We start from the raw sequence: 24,759 nt of genomic DNA, 5'->3' as shown, positions 1-24,759 counted from the left end.
ACTATTTCCAAAACCATATAAATCATATACGCTAAAGTGCGTCAAGAAATAAGCAACCAGACAGCATGAGCATAAATGCAAACAATTTAAAAGTCAAGAAATATCAGAATATTCATAACCAAGCCAACTTCACGATCCAAAAAATTAATCGCGGCCACTAACGGGCGACGACTTGTGCGGGCCCTGCTCGTCCGATCCGCTGTCCTCATCGTCAAGGATTCCCTCCAATCCATCATCGTCCGAACCGTGAGGTTCGGGGCGACTCTGGTTGTCCAACCTATCATCGGCAGAAATGGAAATGCCTCTAGCTCCCCAGCGGTTGCTACCAGGCCTGGCGTCCGTTCCTGCTTGGTTCTCTACGTCGTTTCCATCATGGAGGACCTGCTCCTCATCAGTGCTCCGTCGTGATCGGAAGTTCAACACTTTGTTAACTAGCCAGCTCTTGCTGAAGTCTTCCGAGTCGACCACTCCGCCCTGGCGAAGTTTTACACGCTGGCGCGAATAGTACACCCAAGCAAAATCAAGGTAGAATGCTGTCTGAACAATACCGAAGATCACCGCAATGGGATCCCAGTAGTGTTCCTTTCCAAAGCCGCGCCAAAGCCAGTTCAGAATGTAAAAGCCTCGGTAGGAACCTAGGGTAACAAGGTAGTAGGAATCAATGACGGTCGGGACGGTGGTCTGGCGCAGGAGAAGAAGCTGAGGGAGTACACAGACAGACTCTAGGATGATAGAGAATGTCCAGAAGATCTAGAGAAGAACAGCTTTATTAGTCGCGATCCGAGTCATCTCATATTTTCTCGGTACTCACCTCCGTGAACCAGTGATAGGGGTAACCTTCTTTGTAAAAAGCCGGAAGGATTGGGGCTAACACAAGTGATCCTCCCAGAGACCACAGCGCCAATTTCCAGGCCTTTTCCCTTTCCCTTGTCCGAGGATAAACCTTCATCATCAAGAAGATGATATAGAAGGACGAGAATATATAGAACAGCTTGAAGGAGACCAAATAGAAGCTATTCCAACCTTCTGCGCGGAAGAGGTCGAGGTATCGGGTCACGAACACGGCAGCATAGAGCATTTGGGTGAGCAATGAAACGCCTACCCAGTAGTCAGTCACAGCTCGATACCGGGAGTTCACCATGTCTTACCTTCGGCGCTCTTATTTCGATGAATTGCCCATATCAATATGCCTTTCGAAGAGATATGGGAGAGGTCTCCAATTAAGCGAAAGAAGTTCAGATTCATGATGAACGACGTGTCGCGTGGTCAGGTGTCATCAAAGGAATCATGGGTTTCGTGACGAAATCACCACTTTATGCCATGCCCTGAGTGATTCTAGCACGGGTATTCAGGGCAAAGCTAACAATAAATTGGAATCTTTCGATCTCGGTTCGGAGGAGTATAGGAGCTCGGAGTAGGTGTGGTATCGGGATTCTCGATCCTAGATAAAGCGGCCAGCAGTCAGCCAGTTGTCTCGTAGTTCAATATGCGGACACTGGAGATACCTGAACAAAGATCGATATAACTAAGGGAGCAGTTAATCGCGCTCTCCAGCAGTAGGTATTTGTCGTCGGATGGACCAACTGCTGTCCTGTTCCCTTATCACACTATCCCACATCCCAAAGGAGCTTAGTTCCGCCCCGACCTCTCCAGCCGCGCGTGCATCACGTGATTTACTGGCAGTGACATCAGTGTTTTCTTACTGAAGACATCTACAAGCAGCTCGAGAGCAATGCGACTGATCAGTTGTGGACAACAATTCTTAGTGGTTGAAATGGCTCGGTTCCCCACCTGGCAGCAACTACAACACATTCACGACATGCAGATGATTCCTCGGAATAACTATGTAACTAGTGCTTACTGCTTACTGAAGAAATCGATTGTGACACTTGATCGACTCTTGTCAGCAAGCACTATTTATGCAGATAACCTAGATGGCGGTTAAAGCACTGGCCATTATATCAGCTACTATATAAAGGATCCAATCCGAGTCTTTGCATGCTCCCGGACGTTCCGCTCAATGGTTTCATTGAGGCCCATTGCTCGTATCGACATATTGCGAGACCAAGATCTCGAGTCATTTCCATAAGGGGAAACCTGGCTATGGTGGTTCTATTTCGATGCTAAAGATTTGGATTGTCAGCTTGGTACCGATCGTCGGTGTACTATGGTTTAGCCATTGAGAGGTGTTCTTTCGGTATCAGCTCGGCCTGGGTGCTGTTCTGCAGAACGACAGGGATCAAATCTCTATTGGAAAACAGAGGGAGAGACTACAGGAAAGAAATCAGTGGCGACTGTACTTTTGCTCGGACTTTGCGATGTTCGACGGAGGGAAAACGGACTCTGTCAACATGTCAGGTAGGAACATACACATACACACACTACTGTATGCATGCAGCTTGGATCGCATCATAGTATAGCAATAGAAGACAATTTCGGTCTCTTGTTTATCATGCAGAATGTCTTCAATTGGACTGATATTAACGAATGTGGTGAGCAAATCCCCGTGAGCACTCGGAGGCGCGGGTCTGAGAGTCTCCCCTCCTTCTGACTGTCTTTCCCCTCTGTACCTTTGGCTTCTTATCCATGATATTCTCTCCCTTTTCTACCTCTTGTATATATTATCTCTTCCGCAACCCAACGGTACTTTTTTTATCTCTTTTGTTACTGTATCGGGTAAGCTACTGAAGAGTACGTCGTATCGCCCTACTACCCCACATGCTCGATGGACTGACACTTTGAGAACTCCAGCTTCATCCTGTATCTCGAAGTCGCAAGCAGTCAGAGATTCCTTTACATACTCTGTCTTTCTCTTTATCTCACGATATCGTGTGGATTCATATAATACTATCATACGGACCTATCTGTTTCTCGATATAGCTGTGCTCACGCCGTGGGATGCGCCCGTGTCATCGTTGCTTCTAGTGTAACGAACAAGAGCCCTTTTTTGCCTCTCTCCTAGACTCGGGGACCAATCTTTTTATGTCGTTTCCAGTAGCAGATTTGCTAATCTCCTAAGCCTGTGTATGTACAGATGATCCGACGCAGTGTGTTTGGGAAACCTGCGTCTCTACTACCATGTCGTAAGTCCAACAACTTCTCTTAGAGAAATACTTTGTCAGTGGGAGCCACTTCCTTTTGTTCTTTGTTCTACTTATCTTTATCAGGCCGGTTTATTTTTTTCTTGATGTGTTGTGTCTTTGGTTCATCGCGGAAACTTCCCTTTCGTGCTGACTGACCGTGGCTGTCTGTACTCTGTCCCTCTTTCCCAATCACTCACTTCTTTCTTCCTGTACCAGGTCACCTCCAAATTCTAAGCGTTTCAAAACGACCGTCCCTGCCAGCGCACCGTCTCACCTGATACCACAACAGCAAATCCATCCTTTTCCTGGCGTCCTGAGTCCTTTCGACGGAGTTCCTCTTTCCCAGGCTCCGATGCAGTCTGGTTCGAATCCGCGCAAGCGCCGTTCGTCACCTCATCTAAGCTCTACCGCATCTATGGCCACTCCGGTTCCTACGGGTCTCGCGCAGGACCCTAATGTCGCCAGCGTTGCGGAGGCAGGTCCAGCGCCCAAGAAGAAGGGGAGAACTAACACGCCCTGGACAGCAGAGGAGGAACAGAGACTAAAGTCGATGCGTGATGCTGGTCGCAGCTGGAGTGAGATCGCCAAGGTTCGTCGGCGCCCAACATGATGATGACTCCATTGGGGGAGCCTTTCAATGCTTACTCTCGGGTGCCGCAGACGTTCCCGGCTCGAACCGAAGGTAGCGTCAAAAAACACTGGTACAAGGTGGGAAACTGTTGGGAATCGTTGAAACCTTTCATCTTTTGCTGATACTTGAACTCAGGACATGCACTATGCCGAATTCGCGGAGGATGAGGTAAGGCTGATCATGACGCATCTGCACCACATGTTTTTTCTAACCCTACCCGCGAACCAGTCTGTCGCACTCCGCGAGGCAATCAAAGAATACGAAGCAAATAAATGGAAGGTCATTGGGCAGAAGGTTGGGAAGCCTGCAAAGGTGAGTTTTCTCTTGTCTCCTTTTTCTATTTTCTATCTTTTTTTTTTTCTCTTTTCATACTTCCGATATCTTCCTGCCGGACCCTGCTGAACCGGATTCTCACATGGCAGGCATGCGAGCAATATGCAAAGGAGCATTTCAAGAATGTGTGAAGGGTATTTCTAGATCCTGACGTTGACGACCTTGGTTGACGACTTGTTGCACCCGATATCCTTTCTATCCTTCTTCCCTCGCCTCTCGCCTTTACCGTCGACGATATCAGCAGCATATGTTTGGGGCATATCTTCCGGTCCTAATTTCACGCAGAGCACGTCGCACCTCAATAACAGTATGGACTATATACGATGGAAGGTTTATGGAGTTTGGCTCGGGCTTTTTTCTGTTGCTATCTTTTCATTGGTACACGGTTCCTGCATCTTCTCTAATTAGCATCTCCTCCCCGATGCAAAGGCGGCATATCCACGAATTGCATAGTCATGTATCCAGGTTCTGGCATTAGTTAACGCTTGATTTTTACATATGTTTTCTCCAATATGATTGCCGTCGGCAATTCCTCAGGCAAATGACTACTAGTTAAATTGTGACGTCTTGGCAAACGCCGTGGTTCGGAGTCTCGTTCCCCGCCGCGATTTCGATCTTCTCATCAAGTCTCCTCACTCTCTCTTCTCTTTTTCCTTATTCAACCTACTTTCTATCCTATCTTTGTCGCATCGCACAGGTGACATCAATCACTGCTGTCAAAACACTCACAGCTCAAGGCTAATTGTGGTACCAACAAGGTGAAAACGCCCCGTTGATAAAGTTTTGCGACATCCGAAGCGAGAACCAAATTTGACTGACACCTTTCTGTTTTTCTTTTCCTGTCAGGTGCTCGACGAGATTTAGTGTACTACTCCCATTCTCTCCTTGTTTCGTTGCACCGGATGGCCATCATGAACACGAGTAGCGTGGAGTTGTCTATCGATCAAGGTATCTAGGTAACGTGCCTGCATGAAGACCGGTGTTCGTCGACCATTCGTCTGCCAACTGCCTCACGATCTCGATTACTTTCTGGGTATCGCCTATTGAGAAAGACATTGAGAAGTGTGTGCGGTTGGCGCAGTCGTCGTTCTGAGATTATACGGTTGAACTTGATCTGGATAATTCCAGCGAAAGGACTCATGCGCGCATCTCCCCAACACATGGAAGTGAGTACTGATCGCAGCTTAGCAGCATGGCCCCGGAAAATGAAAATCCCTCCTTAGCAGAGCGCACGGAGAAACTGGACTCGAAGGTCCAGTCGACAGAACAACCATTCGAACCGAAGCAATATGATGATGATGGTCATGGTGGCGATATGGCCAGCGGCAGTCCTACGCCAGGACGGCTTGGTTTATATCTCAGGCAATTCGAGCAGTACCTCGTCGAGTATAATCTCGAGGCACGTGGACTTGAGCGGGTGCATGAGAGTGAGCGGATGAAGAAGCTATCCTGGGTTTCGTACCTGCAAGCGGCATTACTCTGGGTTTCCATTAATCTGGCTGCCAACAATATCACACTTGGGATGTTGGGACCGGCTTCGTATGGACTGGGTTTTCTGGATGCATCGCTTTGTGCTGTGTTCGGTGCGCTTGTTGGTGCTTCGGTTGCCTCTTGGATGGCGACTTGGGGTCCTATTTCTGGGATTAGAACTATGGTATATTCCCTATTTGCGATGTGTCTTGAAACGGGTACTGACCATAACTAGGCCTTCGGACGCTATTCCATGGGCTGGTGGCCAAGCAAGATCGTTGTTATCTTAAATTTGATCCAGATGATTGGGTACTGTCTGATCGACTGCGTCGTTGGTGGACAAATCCTATCCGCAGTGTCACCGCATGGAAGCATGTCAGTTGCTGTCGGCATTGTGATCATCGCCGTCATTAGCTGGGTCATAGCGACGTTCGGTATTCACATCTTTCACTACTACGAACGGTAAGCTACAACACCCTCAAATTGCTCAGCGCAATCACTAACAACACCAGCTTCGCCTGGGTCCCCCAACTCATCATAATTTGCATCCTCTTCGGCGTCTCATCCTCGAAATTCGACCTCTCCACCCCATCCACAGGAGACCCCCGCACAGTCGCCGGCAACAGACTCTCCTTCTTCTCCCTCTGCATGAGCGCCGCTATCACATACGCGCCCCTCGCCGCAGACTTCTTCGTCTACTACCCTTCCACCACCTCCCGAAGATCCATTTTCTTCTTAACTCTCACCGGCCTCATGTGCTCGTTCACAATGGCCTTCCTAATCGGCATCGGCCTCGCCTCGGGCGTAAACACAAGCGCCGCCTACAGCGCAGCGTACAACCAGGGCCAGGGCGCGCTTATCGTCGAGGGTTTCGCCCCGCTCAACGGCTTTGGAAAATTCTGCTCCGTCATCATCGCCCTCGGCCTAATTGCCAACACCATCGCGCCCACCTACTGCACAGGCGTCGACTTCCAAGTTCTCGGCCGCTACGCCGAAAAAGTCCCCCGCGTAATCTGGAACACCGTCGGCGCAATCATCTATACCGTCTGCGCTCTCGTCGGCCGCAGCCATCTCTCAGAGATCTTCACGAACTTCCTCGCGCTAATGGGCTACTGGGTTGCGATCTGGTTCGGCATCCTCCTCGAAGAACAGTATATCTTCCGCCGACGCAGTGGGTATATCTGGGGGGCGTGGAACGATCCCTCGAAACTGCCTATTGGGATTGCAGGGTTTGTTGCGTTTTGCGTGGGCTGGGTCGGAGCCGTGTTATGTATGGCGCAGGTTTGGTATATTGGGCCGCTCGCGGGTCTAGTGGGCGAGTATGGTGCTGATGTAGGTTTTTCTTCCTCCGTCCTTTCTCTCTGTGTGTGGGATGATGCTAATGGTGTAGATGGGTAACTATGTTGGTTGTTCATGGGCTGCTGTGGTTTATCCGCCGCTGAGGTACCTTGAGCTCAGGTTCATCGGGCGATAAAGCTATCTATATGACCCTGTTCAACAAGGGTCATCCCACTAAAGAAGTGATTTCAAGCATGAGACCTATGAGGTCTCGTATCAAAAGTTCATCGTTTAGTCTGATCTACATATTACCAGTACTGTTCAATAGAAGCGGATAACCAAATTTAATGCTCGCCATTTTAGACCTACACCTATCTACTCCAGTTGCCTTTACTTAAAGCCCTGGCAATCCGTACTCTGCACAGCGGGAAAAGACTCCGTAATCGGCCGGGGAGATCTCATCCGCTCTCCCGTTCCGCACGATATCTAGGAATTAAATCATGATCATGCCATACACCATCTCCGCGGGATTTGCTGACAAACGTACGGTACATTTGTTAGTATTGAACACTTCATTCATCCACAACTATTCTACAATTAAGAAACAAATGGAAGAGACATGCATGCAGCTTCGGTGTCGGTGTACAGATAATATAAGCAGAAACAAGCTAAAGAACGTTGAAGAAAACACTAGACCGAGGAATTAATGGACGTGAATAAACCCGTATATAGTAGACCCAATGCTTAGATACGTTGCGTTTGACAGTCAGGTACTAGCCCGTCTTGATCCGTCCCTTTGCTTGTTTCTTATTCTCTTTTTTGAAAAGCCCTCGTGTTGTACTGCTGGGGTATTTACCGGTACCAGTACTCGGGCTTGACGTAGTCGGCGAAGGTCTTGGGCTCCTCGGGGGCAGGGTGGTGGCCGTGGCCATGGTCGTCTGTGAAGTAGTGTACCGTCAGAACATGATCAATTGCAAGGCAGATAGGGTGGGGACATACGGGCGTGAGGGTCCTCCTCGGGTCCGACGTAGTTCAGCTTGACAACGTTACCGCACTCGTTGCAGCGCTCGATGGGGCGCTCACGAGAGACCTGCATCATTAGCCTGCAATCAAACCATAGCTAGAGCCAAATCGCAATCTTACAGTCAACCAGTTAACCTGGTGAGAGTCGACGGGATAACCAGTGCAACCAGCGTACTGCTCATCACCAGCACCGTTGACAACAATGGGGTTGTCGAGAGTTCCTGCACCAATCAGCACCAACTTCATTTACTTATCGACAAGCGCCGAGAAAGCAAGCAGCATACCCTTGCGGGAAGCATCCAAAGGCCTCAAGTCGAAGATGTCAATGCCCTGCATTTTACCGACGAGTTCGAGACGCTCGAGACCAGTGGCCTGTTCGATATCGCTGGGGATGGTACCGGGCTTAGCACCAGGGGGGATGAGGTCTTCTTCGGTTTGAATCTCTATTTCATTCTGGTGGTTAGCATCTGATCGCAAACCGCAAACACCCGCGGTAAACCCGGATCTTCAAACCGGGCGTCCCATGACCAATTGCCCAGTGACCAAAAGCATTGAACGGTAAATGCGTATACTAACCGTCAAGAGAACGGAGCTTAGCCTCCTTAACCTCGTACTTGTTGACTATAGCAAAACAAATCCGTCAGCCCACCCCGTCTGACCTAACCAGTCCAATCTAATCCACCACAACCAAAACCACCCCTCCACAGAGCCCAATTGAGCCCGTATACCAAACAAGCATCGCAATATCTCCCACCGCAACAACTTCCGGGTTCGGGGTTACGCACATCGACTAACGGAGGAAGAAAACGGGCGCGCCGCAGCAAGGCCCCGCACGGGGGTGCGCCTCGCGAGGGTAGACACTGTACGCTGAAGGAACATTGTCCTTATTATAAAGGGGCGGGCAAAAGTAACGGTCGAGGGGAAGGCGGAGGGGTGTTTGACGTTGGGAGCAAAGGGAAGATTGGAATGAGGTGCTGGGCGAGTTTGAAGCCGCTTCGGGCCGTTGGTGATTGGTTGGCGGGTTCCGTCACCGCCCGAGTTAGTCAGCCGCGGTGATTGGTCGGAGCGTGTAAGTTGCGCAGACGGACCAGCTGTGCAGTATCTCCTAATGTGGAAATTCCGTAGGGCTTAGGGTAACAAAGCTCGATGATCAAGTACAACATTCTATCATATGGTATATACGACAAACACGCCGACCGTTCCCATATAGACATCCCAAGACAAAGGAAAAACGACAAATGAGAGACTTCGCGATATATAATACTCCCATCTTCCCAAATGAAAACCCATAACCATAGCAGTAACCATACCCATCACGACTCCATAACCCATCATCCATACAACACATTCGTCAAAGTTCGGAAGCCATTTCTTCGCATGCCTCAGCCGTAACACAGTTCCCAATTTTCCCCGCGATGTACCGCCATTTGTTTTTCTCATAGTCTTGAATGGCACGTTGAAGCCGTGTTATCTGTTGCCGTCAGTATATCTGCCATTCCAGAGATTAGAGGGATGGGAAGAATACCATTTCTTCCGTCCAAACCACGTTCTTCTTTTTTAACCTCGTGCAATATCGGACCTGCAGCGTGCCACTCGTTCGACCAGGAAAGAACTCCTCGATTTGCTTCCATGTCAGTCTCTTGTTCTCCTTCAGATCCACCACCAGGTCGTCGTCATCTTGCGTGAATGGCTTTCTTTTATGCGGCGTTATCGGTCTCGGGTTAGGCATGTCCGGCATGCCCACGAGGCTTCGCTGACCGGAAGAATAGTTCGACGACCGAGAGTTTACACTATGATGACTCGATCGCATCGTTGCTTGAGGTGGCATGTGGTGATGATGGTGTTGCTGCGGCAGTGCCATCGAAGCCTGCGGACCAAATCCATTGCTCGATGCTGCTTGCTCGGGCTGTGTCGAGAACAGCGCATCCGGTGTTTGGGAAGCCTCTGTGGATCCCTCGACTGGAAATCCCGACAGATGTGATCTGACTCGTCTGCCATCATCGTGATCTGGATCTGACTCTGCGTGAGGTCGCTTTTTGCCGTGTTGTGCAGGAGTGATTTCGAGACTGGCTGCTGGGTACTGAGGCGAAAAGTGATGCCGAGGGAGCATCTGGTGCGGTGCAATAAGAACGGGCTGTGGGATTCCATGGACGATGGCTTGTGATGTCGGGCCGGGAATGACGCCTGCGCTTGCATGTGGATGCTGTTCGAATGCTGTGTGCGGTGATCCTCCTGCCGCTGCTGAACCAGCCGTAGCAAAACGGACTTCTGGCGGTTTGTCATGATGGTGAATCTGAGGTTGCTGCGAGTGCTGCTGCTGCGGGTGGCGGTAGGCGAGTAATTCTCCATGGTCATCGGGTTTGCAATTGGCAGGATAGGAATAGTCAATTGCGTAGTCTCGATACGGGTTTGCCTGTGTCGCAGACATACATCGGCACAGCAGGAGCCCGGAAGCCCTGAGAGGCTACCCAGTCAAAATGAGGGAAAGAAGGGAATAAGAAAAGGGAAGGATAATATCAACGCGATGCCGGAACAAAACGGTGGTCGCGCGAGGATTGCTCTTTCCAAAACCGATAAGTTCAAGTTTGGTTGGCACAGGCTGCCTGTAGCATATATGAAGACGGTCAAATATGGCCCGAGGACTCGAAGACTCAGGAACACCAGATCTCAATGCGTAAATTCGCTTGTGGATGGTGTCGCGCTCAAGATGTTCGCAATGAAGTTTGGGAAAGACGAAGAAAACAACAAAGCCTCTTTGCCTTTCTTTCTAAAACGTGATTGTCGCGACAGGCACCTAGACAAGACAATCGGCCATAGTATACTAGAGTAAGACAGAAACAGAAACAATGAAGATTAGGTGCATGAGCATTGAAGAAAGGCAAACGGGTTGTTTGCTAGGAACAAGCTAGGGCCAAAACCAGTCCGGAAAGGGAGAAAATAATAAAGTAAGTAATAATAGGAGGAAAGAAAGAAGGATAATATAAGGCTCACTGGGCCTGTCCTCGAGCCATTTAAAAGGGACGCCACACACCCCCCGGACTTACACTGTTCACCAACCAGACAGTGCGCAGTGACGGAGTCAGGCCGGTCAGTTTAATAGGATGGATGAGGGGAGGGAAGCGCCGTTTTTTTTTTCTCGGGTGGTCTTTATTTCTCAAGAGCAAACTAGCAGGAGCGATAGTAGCGGTGGACAGGCGTGAGAATGGCAAGCAAGAGGGAAGACAATCCCAGGCAAACCCAAGCGGCTGATTGTCCGATGGGGTTCTATATTTAAGGGCGACTAAGCCAGAGAACTGGGGCCTAATGAGAAAAATAAGAAAATAAAAAATCAATAAGATAATGTGGGACAGTTCAGTTCCAGGGCAAACTCCTACTTACGGAGTACTACTCCTACTACTCATTGCCCCGGTCACATCGAGTCAGACATCTGTGCCAACTTATACATATAGTTTAGTTCCGGCCGGCGACTAACAACGGTTGCGAGACGGAAACCTTCTGGAAGATGTCATATCGGAAACGAACGAACAAACCAAACACGGCCAGATTCAGAGAGTTGCAGCACACTGGGTCGAATATGTCGCATTTGACGATCTGCATCTGCGTTCAGGCAAGCATAGTTTTAGGGGGGGGTGCTCCCCCCCCAAATAAATAAATCGAAAAACCGAATGAAATAACGCTCTCTAGTTCGCGGGACACGAAGCACTGTAGGCATCATCAAGCATACATACAGCAGAATCGCCTTGTTAGTATAACGACTCCGTATTTGCTCTCGGAACATTGCCTGACAATGCAGAATGCCAAGGCAGTGCGAGAAATATTTTTGCTGGGCCGTAATCGAAAAAAGCGAATTATGAAACAGCCTTTCCCAGAGAAAGGGTTCTCAGTGGTCGTTCGCAACTTTCGGTTTGGCTTTTGGGCAAAGACGGGGGTTGGCCGCAGCCACCGTCGTCGCGTCCATATATGCCTTACACCATCACCAGATCGGGTTCTTCTACTATAACTAATCCGTATAGCTTCGGATTAAGGGAAGTGGACTACAATCAATGTCATCATCGTGTCTAGAAAGCGCTAAATCAAAGGAACTCAGAAAAAAAAAAAAACGGAAGAAATGGAAAGGATGCTCGGGATTGGTAGACGACGACACCCCCCGGTCAGGATGAAAGGACCAGTAGCAGAAGTCATCCATAATAAGTCCATCGAGAAATTCTCCACCCGAGAGCCCGTAAGACTGTGCCGTAATTTCTGGGCTTTGAAGCAAGTTGGTTTGCCGGAGTGGTTTAGTTCGGTGGACCAAATATTTTCAGTCGGAGGCTCGGAGAGAGGGCGTTCCAGGCCATGCTTCACTCTGACTGGGGCATACTCGAATAATCCTGGTCTATAACAGAAGCCACCCCGGACGGGAACGGGCAATGAAAGGAGAGTGTTAGAGAGGAGGAGTCCGGATGAGATCCAATCATAATGTTTGTGGCTGGTTTATCCCGCTCTTCCTCGCTCTTTTCCCTACTCTGTGCAGAGTAGTTATCTATTTCCTTCGCTCATTTATTCCTAGTTTCAAGCACCGATTAACGGTCGGAGCAAATACGGACTGCCATTCCGTTAGTTAGCGGCCGAAGCGGACTGTAAATCATTGCTAGACCAGAGAAGATATCACGATCACCATCAGCATTGACTCTGTAATTAACGGGAGACCTTACGGAGTTAGTTGAGGAAAAGGCAACTGACCCGACTGTCTTATTTTATCGACTGCTGTGAATTCAGCCTTGTCCTCGGTTCAGTGTGAAACGAATCTCTCTACAGAGTACCAGTACCAGTACATACATAATACTACATATGTACGCCGTAGAGGTATGTACTCCGGAGTACTCTATAGATGCAGATAGAAAAAGCAAACATCCTTCGGCATGCTCCGACCGAAGGCTAGAAAGTGCGTGTGGATGGGAAGTGGATGGGAGTGATTAGCATCACTCAACCGTTGGCGATAATCCGATCAGGAGGTTATCCACTACTGCTCCATCTTAATTTCGCCGTCATCTCAGATCCGCAGAGAAAGGCAAACATTCAATTCATTAACACTTCGTCCATACGGATCGCGAGGAATGCGCGACACTTGTTGTCACAGGCGAAGACCGAAGACTGCTTATGATTGACTGATTTCTGGAAAATAATCCAATCGAAACACATTCTGTACAAATCTGAATTTATTCCTTCCGGTAAAATTATGGCTCGTGATTGCTTTGCTTTTCCTCTCCTCCCGATACACTCATTAGGCCGAATAAGCAGGAAAAAAAAAAAAAAATAGACGCCAGAAAACAAACAATGCCATGAGAATACAAACGTATTTGAAATAAAATGAACAAAAAGAAAAACAAAACGCCTGTTGATCACATCACATCACATAATACAGCCAATCTCACGCAAAGTTATCGCTCCGATCAACCCAAATATCCTCCAACTCCGCAAAGTTCTGGAAATGCAGCGGCCGATGTTGGTCATCGTAAAACCGCAGCGGCGTATCAATCTTCACATAAATCGGTCGCTTCTCGACACTTCCAAACGAGCTGCCCATGAAGCTGTAGTTCCACACGTTGTCCTCGGGAACCAGGAAGTACCCGCGCAACCGGTCACTAAGCAGCAATTGACACTTCTCACCCATGTTGGTGGAAAATCCTTGCGGCTGGTCCGAAGTCGTGTCTTTGTTCTCCGCTCCCCACTTGTATCCCTGGGGGGTGAGACCCCAAGCCGCCAGCGAGACGGAGCCGGGGGTGAACGAGACAGTCATCGTCACCGTCTTCTTGTCCCATGACGGGTGTTCGTTCATCAACCGTGCGTGTTGCGTCACGTCCATCGCGGTCATGTACGGGGGTTCGTTTCCGGAGATCGTGTGGATTACTCCCAGTGGCTCCAGGCCGTTTAAGTAGTCATGCTGTGGCAGTTGTTGCGGCAGTTGGACGTCTCGGGTGTTGCCAACTTGAGGAATCATCACAATCGTGCGCACTTCTTTCACCTGCTCGTTATCCGGTGGCGAGCTACCGTACAGATATCCGGCAACTTGAACCCGCAAATCCGCAATCGTGATGAAACGCTTGAGGACATTCTTCGGCATGATGTATGTGTACCCCTCTTCCTGGATATCGTCTGATGAGACATAGATGTTGTTCGACCTGGAACGCAAGTTCGATGTCGCGATAGCCCGGGTGCGCCATTCTGTTTTGGACGCAAACGACTGCTGTTCGTACTGAGACGTAGTCGTAACGATAATGTCTTCGCCTCGCACGTTCTGCGTCTTGGTTGTAACAGCCGTGAGTTGCTTCTGCTCTTCCTGCTGTTTCTCGATCTCCGCGGCCTGCTGTCGCTGCAACGACGGCGCACTAATCTCCATACCCAGGATGATATCCCGAACTTCGCTGCTCGTCAGACTCTGCACGTTGACGTTGTTCTTCTTGCCGTAATCGTTCAGGATCAGGTCACGCAGTTGTACTTCAACGTCGATCCAGGCCTCGTCCGAGAGCGATGGCCAAATGTGGTGCTCCTGCGTGATTACACTCTTATCAGGGCGGAGGATGATCTTGGCCTTGTCGATGTTGACATGGAGAGCACGGAGAATCAGAATCAATCGAGAAAAGGCCGTGTATGGCGAGATGGACTTCAGCCATTCGTCATACAAGTTGAACAGAACCATCTGCGGCTCAGTCGCCCGAAGGATCATGTCCGCAAGCTTCTCGACCTTCATAGCAGCCTGGAACGGAAGCTGAAGCTCAGAAGCACGGATGGAAATGTTGGGGAAGTCGAGCAAGTGAACTTCTAGCGGATCAAGAAGACCCTTCCGAGTGACGATCAGCTGCTTGGGCTGTTCCTCAACAGGCAGAGACCGAATGAGTGCTGCAACTTCTTCTGCCGTCTTCCACTTGGCCAACTGACCCAGACGCTTTTGTCCCGCCCACACGCTGGTGTGGATAATCTTCAAGAAGAGTTGTCCAGTGCGAGGGTTGAAAATGAAGATAGCACCGTTGATAGGCTTCGTGGTCAAGTTACCTTCGAAGGTCTTGTGGATAGTAACACGGTAAACGTTGGTGTCATCAATGAAAAGTTGGATCTGCGGACTGAAGAGCTCCGAGTAGTTCTGCGAGTTCAGGAACTCCTGGTTGCTCTCCGAGGCGTACAGCTGGAGACCCTTGCGGATACGTTCTCTCAGCACATACAGCGCAGGGTTGGCCTTCATGATCTTGGCCATGGCCTGCTGAACCAGTGTCTTCAGACCAGGGAAGTATTGACCGTAGGCAGAGTACAGGTTGTATGCCAGATCGACCCCGATCATGAGACCGGTGGCCGAAGGGTAGATACTCATGCTGTCCGTAGTGTAGTCCAGGTACTTGGCACGAACATATCGCTCAATATCATGCGAGTCGTAGTCACCGTACCGCAGTTGCACATCCAGCCAGAACTTGTTGGTCGTCGTCGGTTCATAGACATCCTTAGTGTCGAACAGGATAGACGGTCTGGTCACATTCCACTTGTTGGTGGCGAAAAGCAGAATGTCGGCGCAAGAGCTGTTCATCTTGTACGATTTACGCGGGTGAATCGTCTCCTTCTGAACGGCTTCAATTCCCAGTTGCTCCAACTCCTGGTCGAATACCTGACACAAGTCCATAACTACGGACTCATGAATCTTCTGCCACAAGTGAGCACGGAAAATCTGAATCAAAGAGATCTTCAGAGTGGGAATCTTTCCGTGCAAGAAGATACCAGTAAGATCCAGTTGCACCTGGAAACCAACATACACGTTGGCACGGTTGATAGTTGGCGACCACCAAAGGGTGAACCGACGGTTGGGGATCTGGTTCAGACCGGATCTCTGGGCATTGGTAAGCTTCTTGAACTTCATCGACTCTTCGAAACCACTGTTGTGCAGGACGAGATAATCGTGGCGCAGGTAAAGTTGGTCTTTGTCGACTCGGAAGCCGGCCCATTCTGTCGTCTCAGCTTCAAGGCTAATGCCTTTGATGGAGAAACTAGGAGCTTGGGCAACCACATTCCCGGCTGCCTTGGCCCACAGTTCAGGGGAGGTTCTGGGGGCTCGGTACTGGCTTCTTTCCGCCACATCAAGGGCGGCGAACTCGTCTGCAGTAATTTCCACGGTCTCATCCTCCCGGCGGAGCACCAAGATATGGTTTGGTGTGACCACAAGGTCTTCTAACTCGGCGTCGACCTTGATGCGGTAAAGACGGTCTTGACCGTTGACAATGTTGAAAGCGCGACGAGACGTGCCGTCAGGTCCGAGAAGCTCATCTCCCTCTCGGACGTCCTCGACATTGACTTCGGAACCATCATACCGCAGCAACCGCGTTCCCTTAGCAAGACAAGCCCGTTCCCAGAAAAGACCCTCCCACGAGGGGAAAGCTGTTGCCTTGAAGAGGGTGTGCTCCAGGATGGTTTCAACACCACCAAGGGCCTGGATGACATCCGTACGGTAGGCGTTAAGGTTCCACAGTTTTCCGTCGTGTCGCTGACTAGTCCACCAGAAGGGGTTGCTCTTCATCAACTGGTACTGCTTGAATTCGGCCCGGAGACGGAAACCCTTGTCAAAACTGAGTGTGCTGCGGTCCTTCTGGAAGAGTGTGTTGATACGGGGAAGACCACGGTCCCAGCTGTCCTCAAGGTCCTCCAAAGTCAGACGACGATTCTGCTGCTGAGCTTCCATCCGCTTCTGCGAGTACTCAATCCAAACCCGCTGGGAGTCGATGAATTCAGCCTCCCAAGGGATGATGTACCGGAAGATGTTGGGGATCAAGGTCTCCTCATCGTGAGACATACCCGCACGGAAGTGGGTAATACCGGTATCCGTCTGCTTCGACCACCGCTTGTCACTTGCGGGAATGAGAATGTGAGATCCGGAGATCATACCCAGACCACCCAGTTCCTTCGGGGTGTAGAACACAGCCGGAGGGAAACGAGAAGGCATCTTGGAGTTCAGACCAATCTTGACACGAGTCTGGATCTTGGTCTCGCATTTGACGATGGTGTCGAGCAGGTTGACAGTCGCAACAGCACCTTCACGGTAATAAGTGAACAGTGCAATCAGGGCAGTGTTCCACTTGTTCGCGATCTTGGTGAAGGTTGTCGATCCCGAGGACATGAGAATCTGGCGAATCCGGTTGTTGAACTTCTGGATGTCCTCTTCGGTAACCTGGAGGAAGGCGTGGGCCGTACGCTCCTTGGTCGAGTTGTTAACCAACGACCAGACACTATCCTTAACCGAGAACTCTTCGTTCTGGTTACGGTTCTTGGGCAGAATGCGGACTTCAAAACCGCTCATGGAGAACAAGAGGTTGGGGTTGTCTTTGCTGTACACGCTGGCGAAGGTGTCATCCCACTCGATAGTGGTGATAGATCTGGGGAGGCGGTTCTTCAAGTCCCAGAAGGCCGCACGACCCAGGTTGACATCGTGTCGCATCAGACGCATCCGACAGTCACGAGGCCAGCACTTCTTGTTCTTGTATCCAATAACATTTTCAAAGTTCGGGTCCGGGTTCTCGGTCAGGAAACGCTGGATCAGGTCCCTGGAATCATCGGCAGAGAATCTCATGAACACCCAGATCTTGTCGACATAACGAGTATACAGGCGGATCGGGTGTCTAGTCTCGGTAGCGCTGTCGCGGAATTGCAAGAAGTCGTTGGGGCTCTGCGGAGGACCAGCCATCTCGCTAGCTCTCTGCAAACCGAGGAGCAGCAGATCAATCATGAGACCATAGTACTGGAACACGAAACCCGAGAACTGCAAACCACGAATCGAGCCATAGCTGTTAGTGTGGTTCATGTCCTTGTAGCTCAGCTGCACGTTGTTCTTGGAGGTGATGTAGTCAGCCAAGTTGTGATCCATGATCAGACGGAGTAACCGGTTCAGCAGCGTAAGATCAATCTTCTCGTAGACCTTGGACAGCTCCGTTTCAACCATCACGTTGGTCTCGCCCTCGGAAGTCTCCCAGACATTGGACAAGTTGTTGATTCCTTGAGCCCACTTGTAAGTGAGCAAAGGAGGAACTTCGGAATCGGAAGGCTTGATCCAAGCAGGGAAGAGGTGGCGCTGCTCGGCCTGGTACCACAGGTATTGGTCAAGGTATGCATCAGTAATCTTCTCGATCGGCTCGATATCATACACCGGGTTGATGTCGCTGTAGTTGTCATTCATGTCGATGCCAACTTCCTTGAATGCACGCTGAGTGAGAAGGAAACGCTTAATTCTGGCCAGCGTAGTACCGGGCGAATCGTATGCCTGTTCGATAAGAGCAAGTTCTTCACGCTGGCTCTGATTGAGTCGGCCTTTGACAGAATACGCCTCACGCAATCTTTCCAGGGCCAGAATCAGGATCTTGGTATCGTGCTTGTAAGAAACACTGGGGAAGGGAATCGGAGAGAATTTGCGGGATTCCAACCAGTGCACCATGGTGGTGTAGATCGCCACAGCTTCTTCAGACGAGACATAAGGGCCATCCTTCAAGTAGTTGTGCTGCCTTTCTTGCTCAGCCTTGAGCCAGAGACGCGTAAGTCGACCCAGATTCTTCTTCGCGACCGTCTTGTCGACAGTGGCACCCCGGCGAATACGTTCTCTGTTGTAGTGTGCAACGGAAATCCACCAGTCGGCCTTGCTCTTGACGTAACGGAGGATGATGTTCTCGATCGGAGCGGGCAGACCGGGAACCTTCCAGGGAATGTTACTCTTCCAGCATCTCCATGCCTCCGAAAGGTGTTGAAGAACCGTGTTAACTTTGTTCTGCTTGATACCTTCGGGCATCATGTCCATCAGGTCGGCCATAACCGAAGCTCGCAGCTCAAGATCGAAATGCGATTCCACACGCTGCTTGGTTACGGTCTTGGCAACACCCTTGCTGTGACGGCCCTCAAACTGACGAGAAAGCAAGTTTCCAAGCCATCTCTCAAGGAGAGGGATGATACCACGCATGAAGAACAACCAAACACGCCAGGCGGGCGCCCAGAAACCACAACCAGGACCCTTACCGACCGGGCCAGAGTTGAAACGGTAGTAAATCAAATGCTTCAAGTCCTTGCAAGAACGGATTTGATGCATCAGCTTGTACTTGTAACGGTACATACCGGTCAACTGACCGACGTGGTTGAAGGCATAGAGGATACCGTCTGCCAGCTGGAAGGCATCGATGTTACCCAACCTGTACTGGACTTGAGCGTCGACAATCAACTTCGTCAAGCGAAGAATTTCTCTCATCAGATGGAAAGCATTACCGAATCGAGACTTCTTGCGTTCCTTGGTTGTCAGGGTCTTAACAGGCTTCAGGTTGAAGTTGTAGTCGAGATGCAGGTAAGTCAAGTTCTTGCGGTGGATCAACAAGTTCAGCATGTTGAAACCCTGGCGACATACTTGCAGACCGGCTTCAACCCAGTCGATTGTAGTCTGTTGGAAGAACTTGGTCGACTTCAGCGTCTTAAGCAGATTCTGCTTATTCTGAGCCTTGGGCTTGTTCTTGTGTAATTCATTAAGCACATAGGATTTAAGCAACTTCTGGTAGGACACCCGGACCTTGACAGGTTGGCCCTGAGGGCAGTGCTCCAGATACCACTGCTTCACCAACGGCACATCCTGTGCACGCACCATCTTGCCAGAACGCTTGTTGAACGGATGGGGTGCCCACCAGAGGGCGATAGCCGACGCCGTGTCGGGAGTGTAGAGTTCCTCCTCAGCGAAGAAGGGCTCAACCTCTCCCGGAAGTTCGAACTCATCTTCATTATCATCGCCGAAGATTTCATCTTCGTGGCTGACGGTGATGTTCTTCGGTGCAACGGAGCGTGAGGAAATAGGGTTGATGATGGGGTCGAAGTAAAATGCTGGGAGGTTGGGGTCGTCGGTTCGCGCATAGACTACCTGGGGATGAGAGTACCAAGAAACCTTGACACTTCGAGGAAGGGTATTATACAGGAAGGGATAATCGACGCGGTATTCGGTACGGATAGGGGCACGGAAGATGATGCGGTCGATGGCGTTGAATTCACTAAAGTCTTCATCATTGGGGTCGATGTCCTTGTACAAGGGCTCGAATCGAGGGCCACCGGGAATAGCAACATTGAGTGCCTTGGCGGTGAAGAAACTGTTAAGGTCGAACATGTGGAAGTAGTTCTGGTCCACGACATCGCTGAGTAGCTGATGACTTAACCGGTGAAGGGTAGCCATCTGCGGGAGTGTCAGATTCCACTCTTTATAACTGGGACCGTTGACATGGGGAGTATCGAGGAGAGGTCGGTGGTCGTAGAGCCATTCGTAGACGGCGGCATCTTCGTTCTCGTCGAGCTCCATCTGGATCGGTTCCAAAGGCTCGACGTCTTCAATGTTCTCCGACCAGGAAAGCGGCGGTTCTTCGTCATCGAAGGGAGGGAAACGCATTCGCTTGAAATGTCTCCGGTCACTCTTTTCTCTCCGCATGCACACCCACATGGTGGCCCATTGAGCATGAAACACGGGCTCGATGACTCTCGGGGTCTCGTTCACCAGCGTAAGACACCCATTCACGTGGTATAATACCTTGACTTCCCTAGCCGACTCCCAAGGCATGGGCATGTTCTCCAGAAGCTTCAAAACCGCGTGAGGCATGAACTTGAGCGCGCCAAGGTAGCTACGCTTCTCGTTGCTGAACTTCTTCTGCGACACGTCGCCGATATCCCGAACAATTTTCCGCAGATGCTCTGGCGGCATGTCTGCCTTCTGAGTCTCGACAAAGCCGGCCTTTCTCTTCTCCCCGAACCGGTTGCGCTGTGTCCGCAGCCATTCGTTCTTTTTTTGCGCAAACTTTGCGACAGTCGGGTCGGCTGGCGGTTGGTATCCCGGCGGTGGAGGAGCCATGGGCAAGGAGGGAGGCGCCGATGCACCCCATCCCGGAGGAGGAGGAGGAGGCAGCGAGGCCATTGTGATGGGCTTGGGGATAGAAGGACACTCTTTCGTGTGGAAGCTCGTCGATGATCGATGCGTAAAAGTCGCGTCTCAAATCACGTCAAGTTACTCATTAAGACCGCGAATCCATCAACGAAAGAAACAAAAAGGCGTAAATAAAAAGTCAAGCAATTAGAATAATAAAACCCGTAAGAAATAGAACCAACACCTGGACAATCCCCCTTCTCGCGACGGGTGAAGCTCTAACTAACGTAGGACGGCAATCCTTGATGGCAAGCTTGAGAGGTGGCGGCTCTGCTCCGGAAGCGCGCTAGTCCCAATAAGGTATAGTGTCAGCTCGCCAAATTCCCGCCCAGGGCTCCGAGCGAAACCCACACAAATCCAGAAAAGTCCTTTGACAATTCTACGAGGTCAACGACGACACCCGACGACGCCGCCGCCAACTTCTTGACCAGCGCTGCAGAGGTCCGAGAACAGACAAAATGGCGAACAACAGATTGCAATACGTGAGTTTATCCAATTTTTTATGCACGTCTTATAGCGATGGCATGCTGATTCTCTTCTTCACAGCGGAGACGGAACCCGTACGTTTGAGAAATCCCCTTCCCCTGCCTCAATCGCCCGGATTCGACCTCTTTTCTTTCCAATTTTCACGCGAAGATCCAACTGCTACGAGACAGATATTGATGGGAATTGTACAGGTACAACACGCGGTCCAACCAGGTCCGCATCGTCAAGACCCCCGGCGGCGAGCTCCGGTACCTCCACATCAAGAAGAAGGGCACTGCTCCCAAGTGCGGTGACTGTGGCATCAAGCTCCCTGGTGTAGGTGCCCCCGAGTAAAGTTTTGGATTTGCGAGTCGTGCGGGTTGTGTGGGTTTTGCGGTATTGGAAATTTTGGTTGAGAAAAAAAAATTCCATGGTGGACGAACGACAACGAAAGAGATGGGCATGCCGCACTATCCTCATGACAGGATCGCTTTTTTTTTTTTTTTTGCGAGTCGAAACGACAGAACGCTGACGATGATATTTTCCAGGTTCCCGCCCTCCGTCCCCGTGAATACTCCCAGATCTCCCGCCCCAAGAAGAACGTCAGCCGTGCCTACGGTGGTTCCCGCTGCGCCGGATGTGTCAAGGACCGCATTGTCCGCGCTTTCTTGATTGAGGAGCAGAAGATTGTCAAGAAGGTTCTCAAGGAGTCTCAGAAGGCCGGAAAGCGCTAAACGGAAATGCATAAGCTACGGGTGTTTTGTCATTTAGTGGGCGTGAAATGATATGAGAACGAAAAAAGAAATTTATTCTCTGGGAACGAATTTTTTGTTTTTTCCCTTTCTTATTAATCTCTCTTAGAGTTTCCGAAAAGAGATGACTGTCTGCCCTACAGACCAATTCAAGCATTTATTTGATGGTGGCTGTAGCGGCAAATGAATATATTTGATTCACGACAGTTATTATTCGCTGGCAGTATTAAATGCTACGACATACATATATTGATTGATCTTGATCCCTGGTCCGGAGTGCATTGACTATGGTCAGCAATCGCACGTGGTTGGATGGCGTTACTCGCGCAACTCAGAAAAAACAAAGGACATCCTTGTCAGCGTCAAATGCGATTAAATATTGTCGCTACGGGCGCTATCCTCGGCACCTCGCCAATGTAAATAATGAGATGCAGTCAATGCACACAATAATGCCTCCGTAGATTAGATGGTATCTCCCCAATGCCAATCTACATCTAAGATGACCTCGACTTACGTGCAGCGCGTCATCGCGCCCAATCCATCTAATCCAATACGCCGGACGAACGTGTTTCGGTGAGTCCCTGTCGATAATGCGGCGGTGGTTATGGTTGGTCGTTGTCAGCGGTTGGGATTGCGATTTGAGCCAGGCTGTGGCGGTTGCATGGCGTGGCATAGCATAGCATAGCATCAGCATCACTGTGATCCTTGTTGCTACCCATATTACTGCTAAGACCGGAATAATAGCAGCTCTACTATGGGTAGGGACAGGGCATCATCGTGGGGGAGTGGTAAGTGCAGCCATTGTGTCTGAGATGTTGGCACGTGGGTGTTCGTGTTCGTGTTCGACCGACTTTTTTCTTTTATTTTTTGGGCGCGAAAAGGTGGCTACGTTCGAGGTCTAGGATTTATATCCATGAAAGTCATACAGAATTGTCCAAGGATGGTCGTGTCCTATCATCGAGCTTCGTGGTTCTCGCGGTTCGAAGATATATATACATATGCATGCCGAGGTAGCCTCACCACGTCCTGCCACATCTGGTGCACCCTATATGCGGATAATTAAGAAATAAACAACCTATCTAATCAATCAAGCCCCTTATTTCTACCATGTTACGGTCACTGTGACAGTTAGAGCCACCGCCATCTGTATATGTACTATACATACACGCACACCGTCCGTACATGGCGCGTATATCTCCTACCATGACAACTGTCTCAACACATAGCATAACATAGCATGGTATACCTGGATGGCACCACGGGGTTCTTCCCTCCATGCTAACTGCACAGTTCATCTCATACTCCGAGAACACAGTGTCACTCGACCAGTCCCATCCCACAAAGTACATTGTACATAGTATGTGGGTGCTAAGCCACGGAGGACAGATTCCCGTCGGGATTTGATTCTTTGTTGAGACCCGTATGTATCATGTACCATGTACTTGTACACGGACACGGATCTCCATCGGATACGGAGGACTGGGACGAAACGGTAGACCTAAAACTTTAACAAGCGGTGAGGTGGGCTTAAGTGACATATTCCTTTCCACTGGAACAAAGAAAATGGTAAACTATATGCACAGTATTTGACATCAGAAACGAGGCAACCGGCAGGAGCACGGGGGACACGGATATTGACAGGTCTAGATACATGTACATCGGATTATATGGTTGCAGATAGGAGCACGGGATGCTTTCATGGTCGTTATAATTCGATCTAAACCTGTAAGACTCTACTCCATATTCATAAGCATCTTATGTTAGCTGAATAACCTTCCTGACAGCTTCCATAGATATGGCTATGGCAGCTGTACATCATCGCCCATTCGGAACGGGCCGTACACACGGAGTAGAAACCTCAACGAATACGAAGTACTTTTGACAATGAACAGACTAGTGCCCCCTCCATTCAGCCCCTCAAAACACCACGAGTACTCTAGAAGAAGACAGACCACGCCAATATCAATAGTCAAATTTTCTGCAGCCAGGAAGATCCGCAGAGGACAAAGAAAACATCTTCCGATACATGATGGACTAGAACAACAACAACGAATCCACAAAGACACAGAGAAATGACTAAGAAAAGAACGCGACACATGCAAGGCTGTCGGCTAGTTTCCGATTTTCTGGGTTCGTTCTTGTGATTCGTCACGAACACTGGCTGAAATGCGATGGGCAGATATGGACTTTGCACTGTCCTCTCTTGCCTGTCTGTCATTGAAAGATTTCCCCTTTTAGCTAGCTGCTAGACCCTCTTCTTCGTCGTACTTGTACACGCTTCTCCCCCTCTTTTCTTCTCTTTCTGACAGGTCGTCGGCTGAAAATCTTCCAGCCCGTGCTGATCAGAGGTACATACAGGACAGGGTTACAGCCTTCCTCTTGGAACGACGATTAATATTACTCAGAATAATAATACTCGCGATAATCCACTTAAGAGAATTAGGCAGGTGACAGATCGTCGTCTGTCTCGTCATTTGAAATACAATATCCCCCCCTTCCCCCCCGTGGCGAAGCAAAGCCGTCTTGTCTCGTTACTTGTATCCTACTATAACCACTGTAACCACTACTATAACCACCACACTAACTATTCCGTACTATAAGCTATATCGTGCTGAACTATACATCTCCGACGAATAGTCGGTTTTCCGGCCGAATCCGGTATTCTGGGCGATGAATCCGTCTTGGGTATCGCTTATGGTGCTTCGAACTGAACCGGATTGCGTGGGGACTGGTATGGCGTTAACTTAACTGACTGTTATCCATTTGCCTGCTGTCTGCCTGCTGTGT

At 49.9% G+C, this 24,759-nt stretch overlaps 7 protein-coding genes across 7 annotated transcripts; 3 read left to right on the top strand and 4 right to left on the bottom strand.

Moving 5' to 3' along the window:
* Positions 1-144: 144 nt before the first annotated feature.
* ACHE_20770S (ER lumen protein-retaining receptor) lies at positions 145-1,245 on the bottom strand (the record flags this gene model as incomplete). Its single annotated transcript, XM_043285110.1, has 3 exons — positions 145-750; positions 812-1,098; positions 1,149-1,245. 3 exons carry the CDS (start codon positions 1,243-1,245, stop codon positions 145-147), a joined length of 990 nt encoding a protein of 329 aa, XP_043133834.1.
* A 2,190-nt stretch (positions 1,246-3,435) lies between these two features.
* Positions 3,436-4,178, top strand: ACHE_20769A (SANT/Myb-like DNA-binding domain-containing protein; the record flags this gene model as incomplete). The annotated part of the gene is made up of 4 exons (XM_043285109.1): positions 3,436-3,672; positions 3,744-3,791; positions 3,850-4,026; positions 4,137-4,178. 4 exons carry the CDS (start codon positions 3,436-3,438, stop codon positions 4,176-4,178), a joined length of 504 nt encoding a protein of 167 aa, XP_043133833.1.
* A 1,061-nt stretch (positions 4,179-5,239) lies between these two features.
* ACHE_20768A (purine-cytosine permease family protein) lies at positions 5,240-6,991 on the top strand (the record flags this gene model as incomplete). The annotated part of the gene is made up of 4 exons (XM_043285107.1): positions 5,240-5,701; positions 5,753-5,979; positions 6,030-6,849; positions 6,908-6,991. The coding sequence occupies 4 exons, from the start codon at positions 5,240-5,242 to the stop codon at positions 6,989-6,991; spliced, it is 1,593 nt and encodes a 530-aa protein (XP_043133832.1).
* A 656-nt stretch (positions 6,992-7,647) lies between these two features.
* cox5b (cytochrome c oxidase subunit IV) lies at positions 7,648-8,697 on the bottom strand (the record flags this gene model as incomplete). The annotated part of the gene is made up of 6 exons (XM_043285106.1): positions 7,648-7,733; positions 7,795-7,885; positions 7,939-8,039; positions 8,103-8,261; positions 8,395-8,439; positions 8,604-8,697. 6 exons carry the CDS (start codon positions 8,695-8,697, stop codon positions 7,648-7,650), a joined length of 576 nt encoding a protein of 191 aa, XP_043133831.1.
* Positions 8,698-9,169: 472 nt separating this feature from the next.
* ACHE_20766S (uncharacterized protein) lies at positions 9,170-10,246 on the bottom strand (the record flags this gene model as incomplete). Its single annotated transcript, XM_043285105.1, has 2 exons — positions 9,170-9,289; positions 9,344-10,246. 2 exons carry the CDS (start codon positions 10,244-10,246, stop codon positions 9,170-9,172), a joined length of 1,023 nt encoding a protein of 340 aa, XP_043133830.1.
* A 2,982-nt stretch (positions 10,247-13,228) lies between these two features.
* prp8 (U4/U6-U5 snRNP complex subunit PRP8) lies at positions 13,229-19,444 on the bottom strand (the record flags this gene model as incomplete). Its single annotated transcript, XM_043285104.1, has 1 exon — positions 13,229-19,444. One exon carries the CDS (start codon positions 19,442-19,444, stop codon positions 13,229-13,231), a length of 6,216 nt encoding a protein of 2,071 aa, XP_043133829.1.
* Positions 19,445-21,213: 1,769 nt separating this feature from the next.
* Positions 21,214-21,954, top strand: RPL34 (60S ribosomal protein eL34; the record flags this gene model as incomplete). The annotated part of the gene is made up of 4 exons (XM_043285103.1): positions 21,214-21,237; positions 21,302-21,315; positions 21,433-21,556; positions 21,769-21,954. The coding sequence occupies 4 exons, from the start codon at positions 21,214-21,216 to the stop codon at positions 21,952-21,954; spliced, it is 348 nt and encodes a 115-aa protein (XP_043133828.1).
* Positions 21,955-24,759: the final 2,805 nt, after the last annotated feature.

Source organism: Aspergillus chevalieri, chromosome 2 (assembly GCF_016861735.1).
Source record: "Aspergillus chevalieri M1 DNA, chromosome 2, nearly complete sequence".
Classification (NCBI taxonomy): Eukaryota; Fungi; Ascomycota; class Eurotiomycetes; order Eurotiales; family Aspergillaceae; genus Aspergillus; species Aspergillus chevalieri.
The sequence above is the reverse complement of the archived record's forward strand: the minus strand, read 5'-3'. Positions and strand labels throughout refer to the sequence as shown.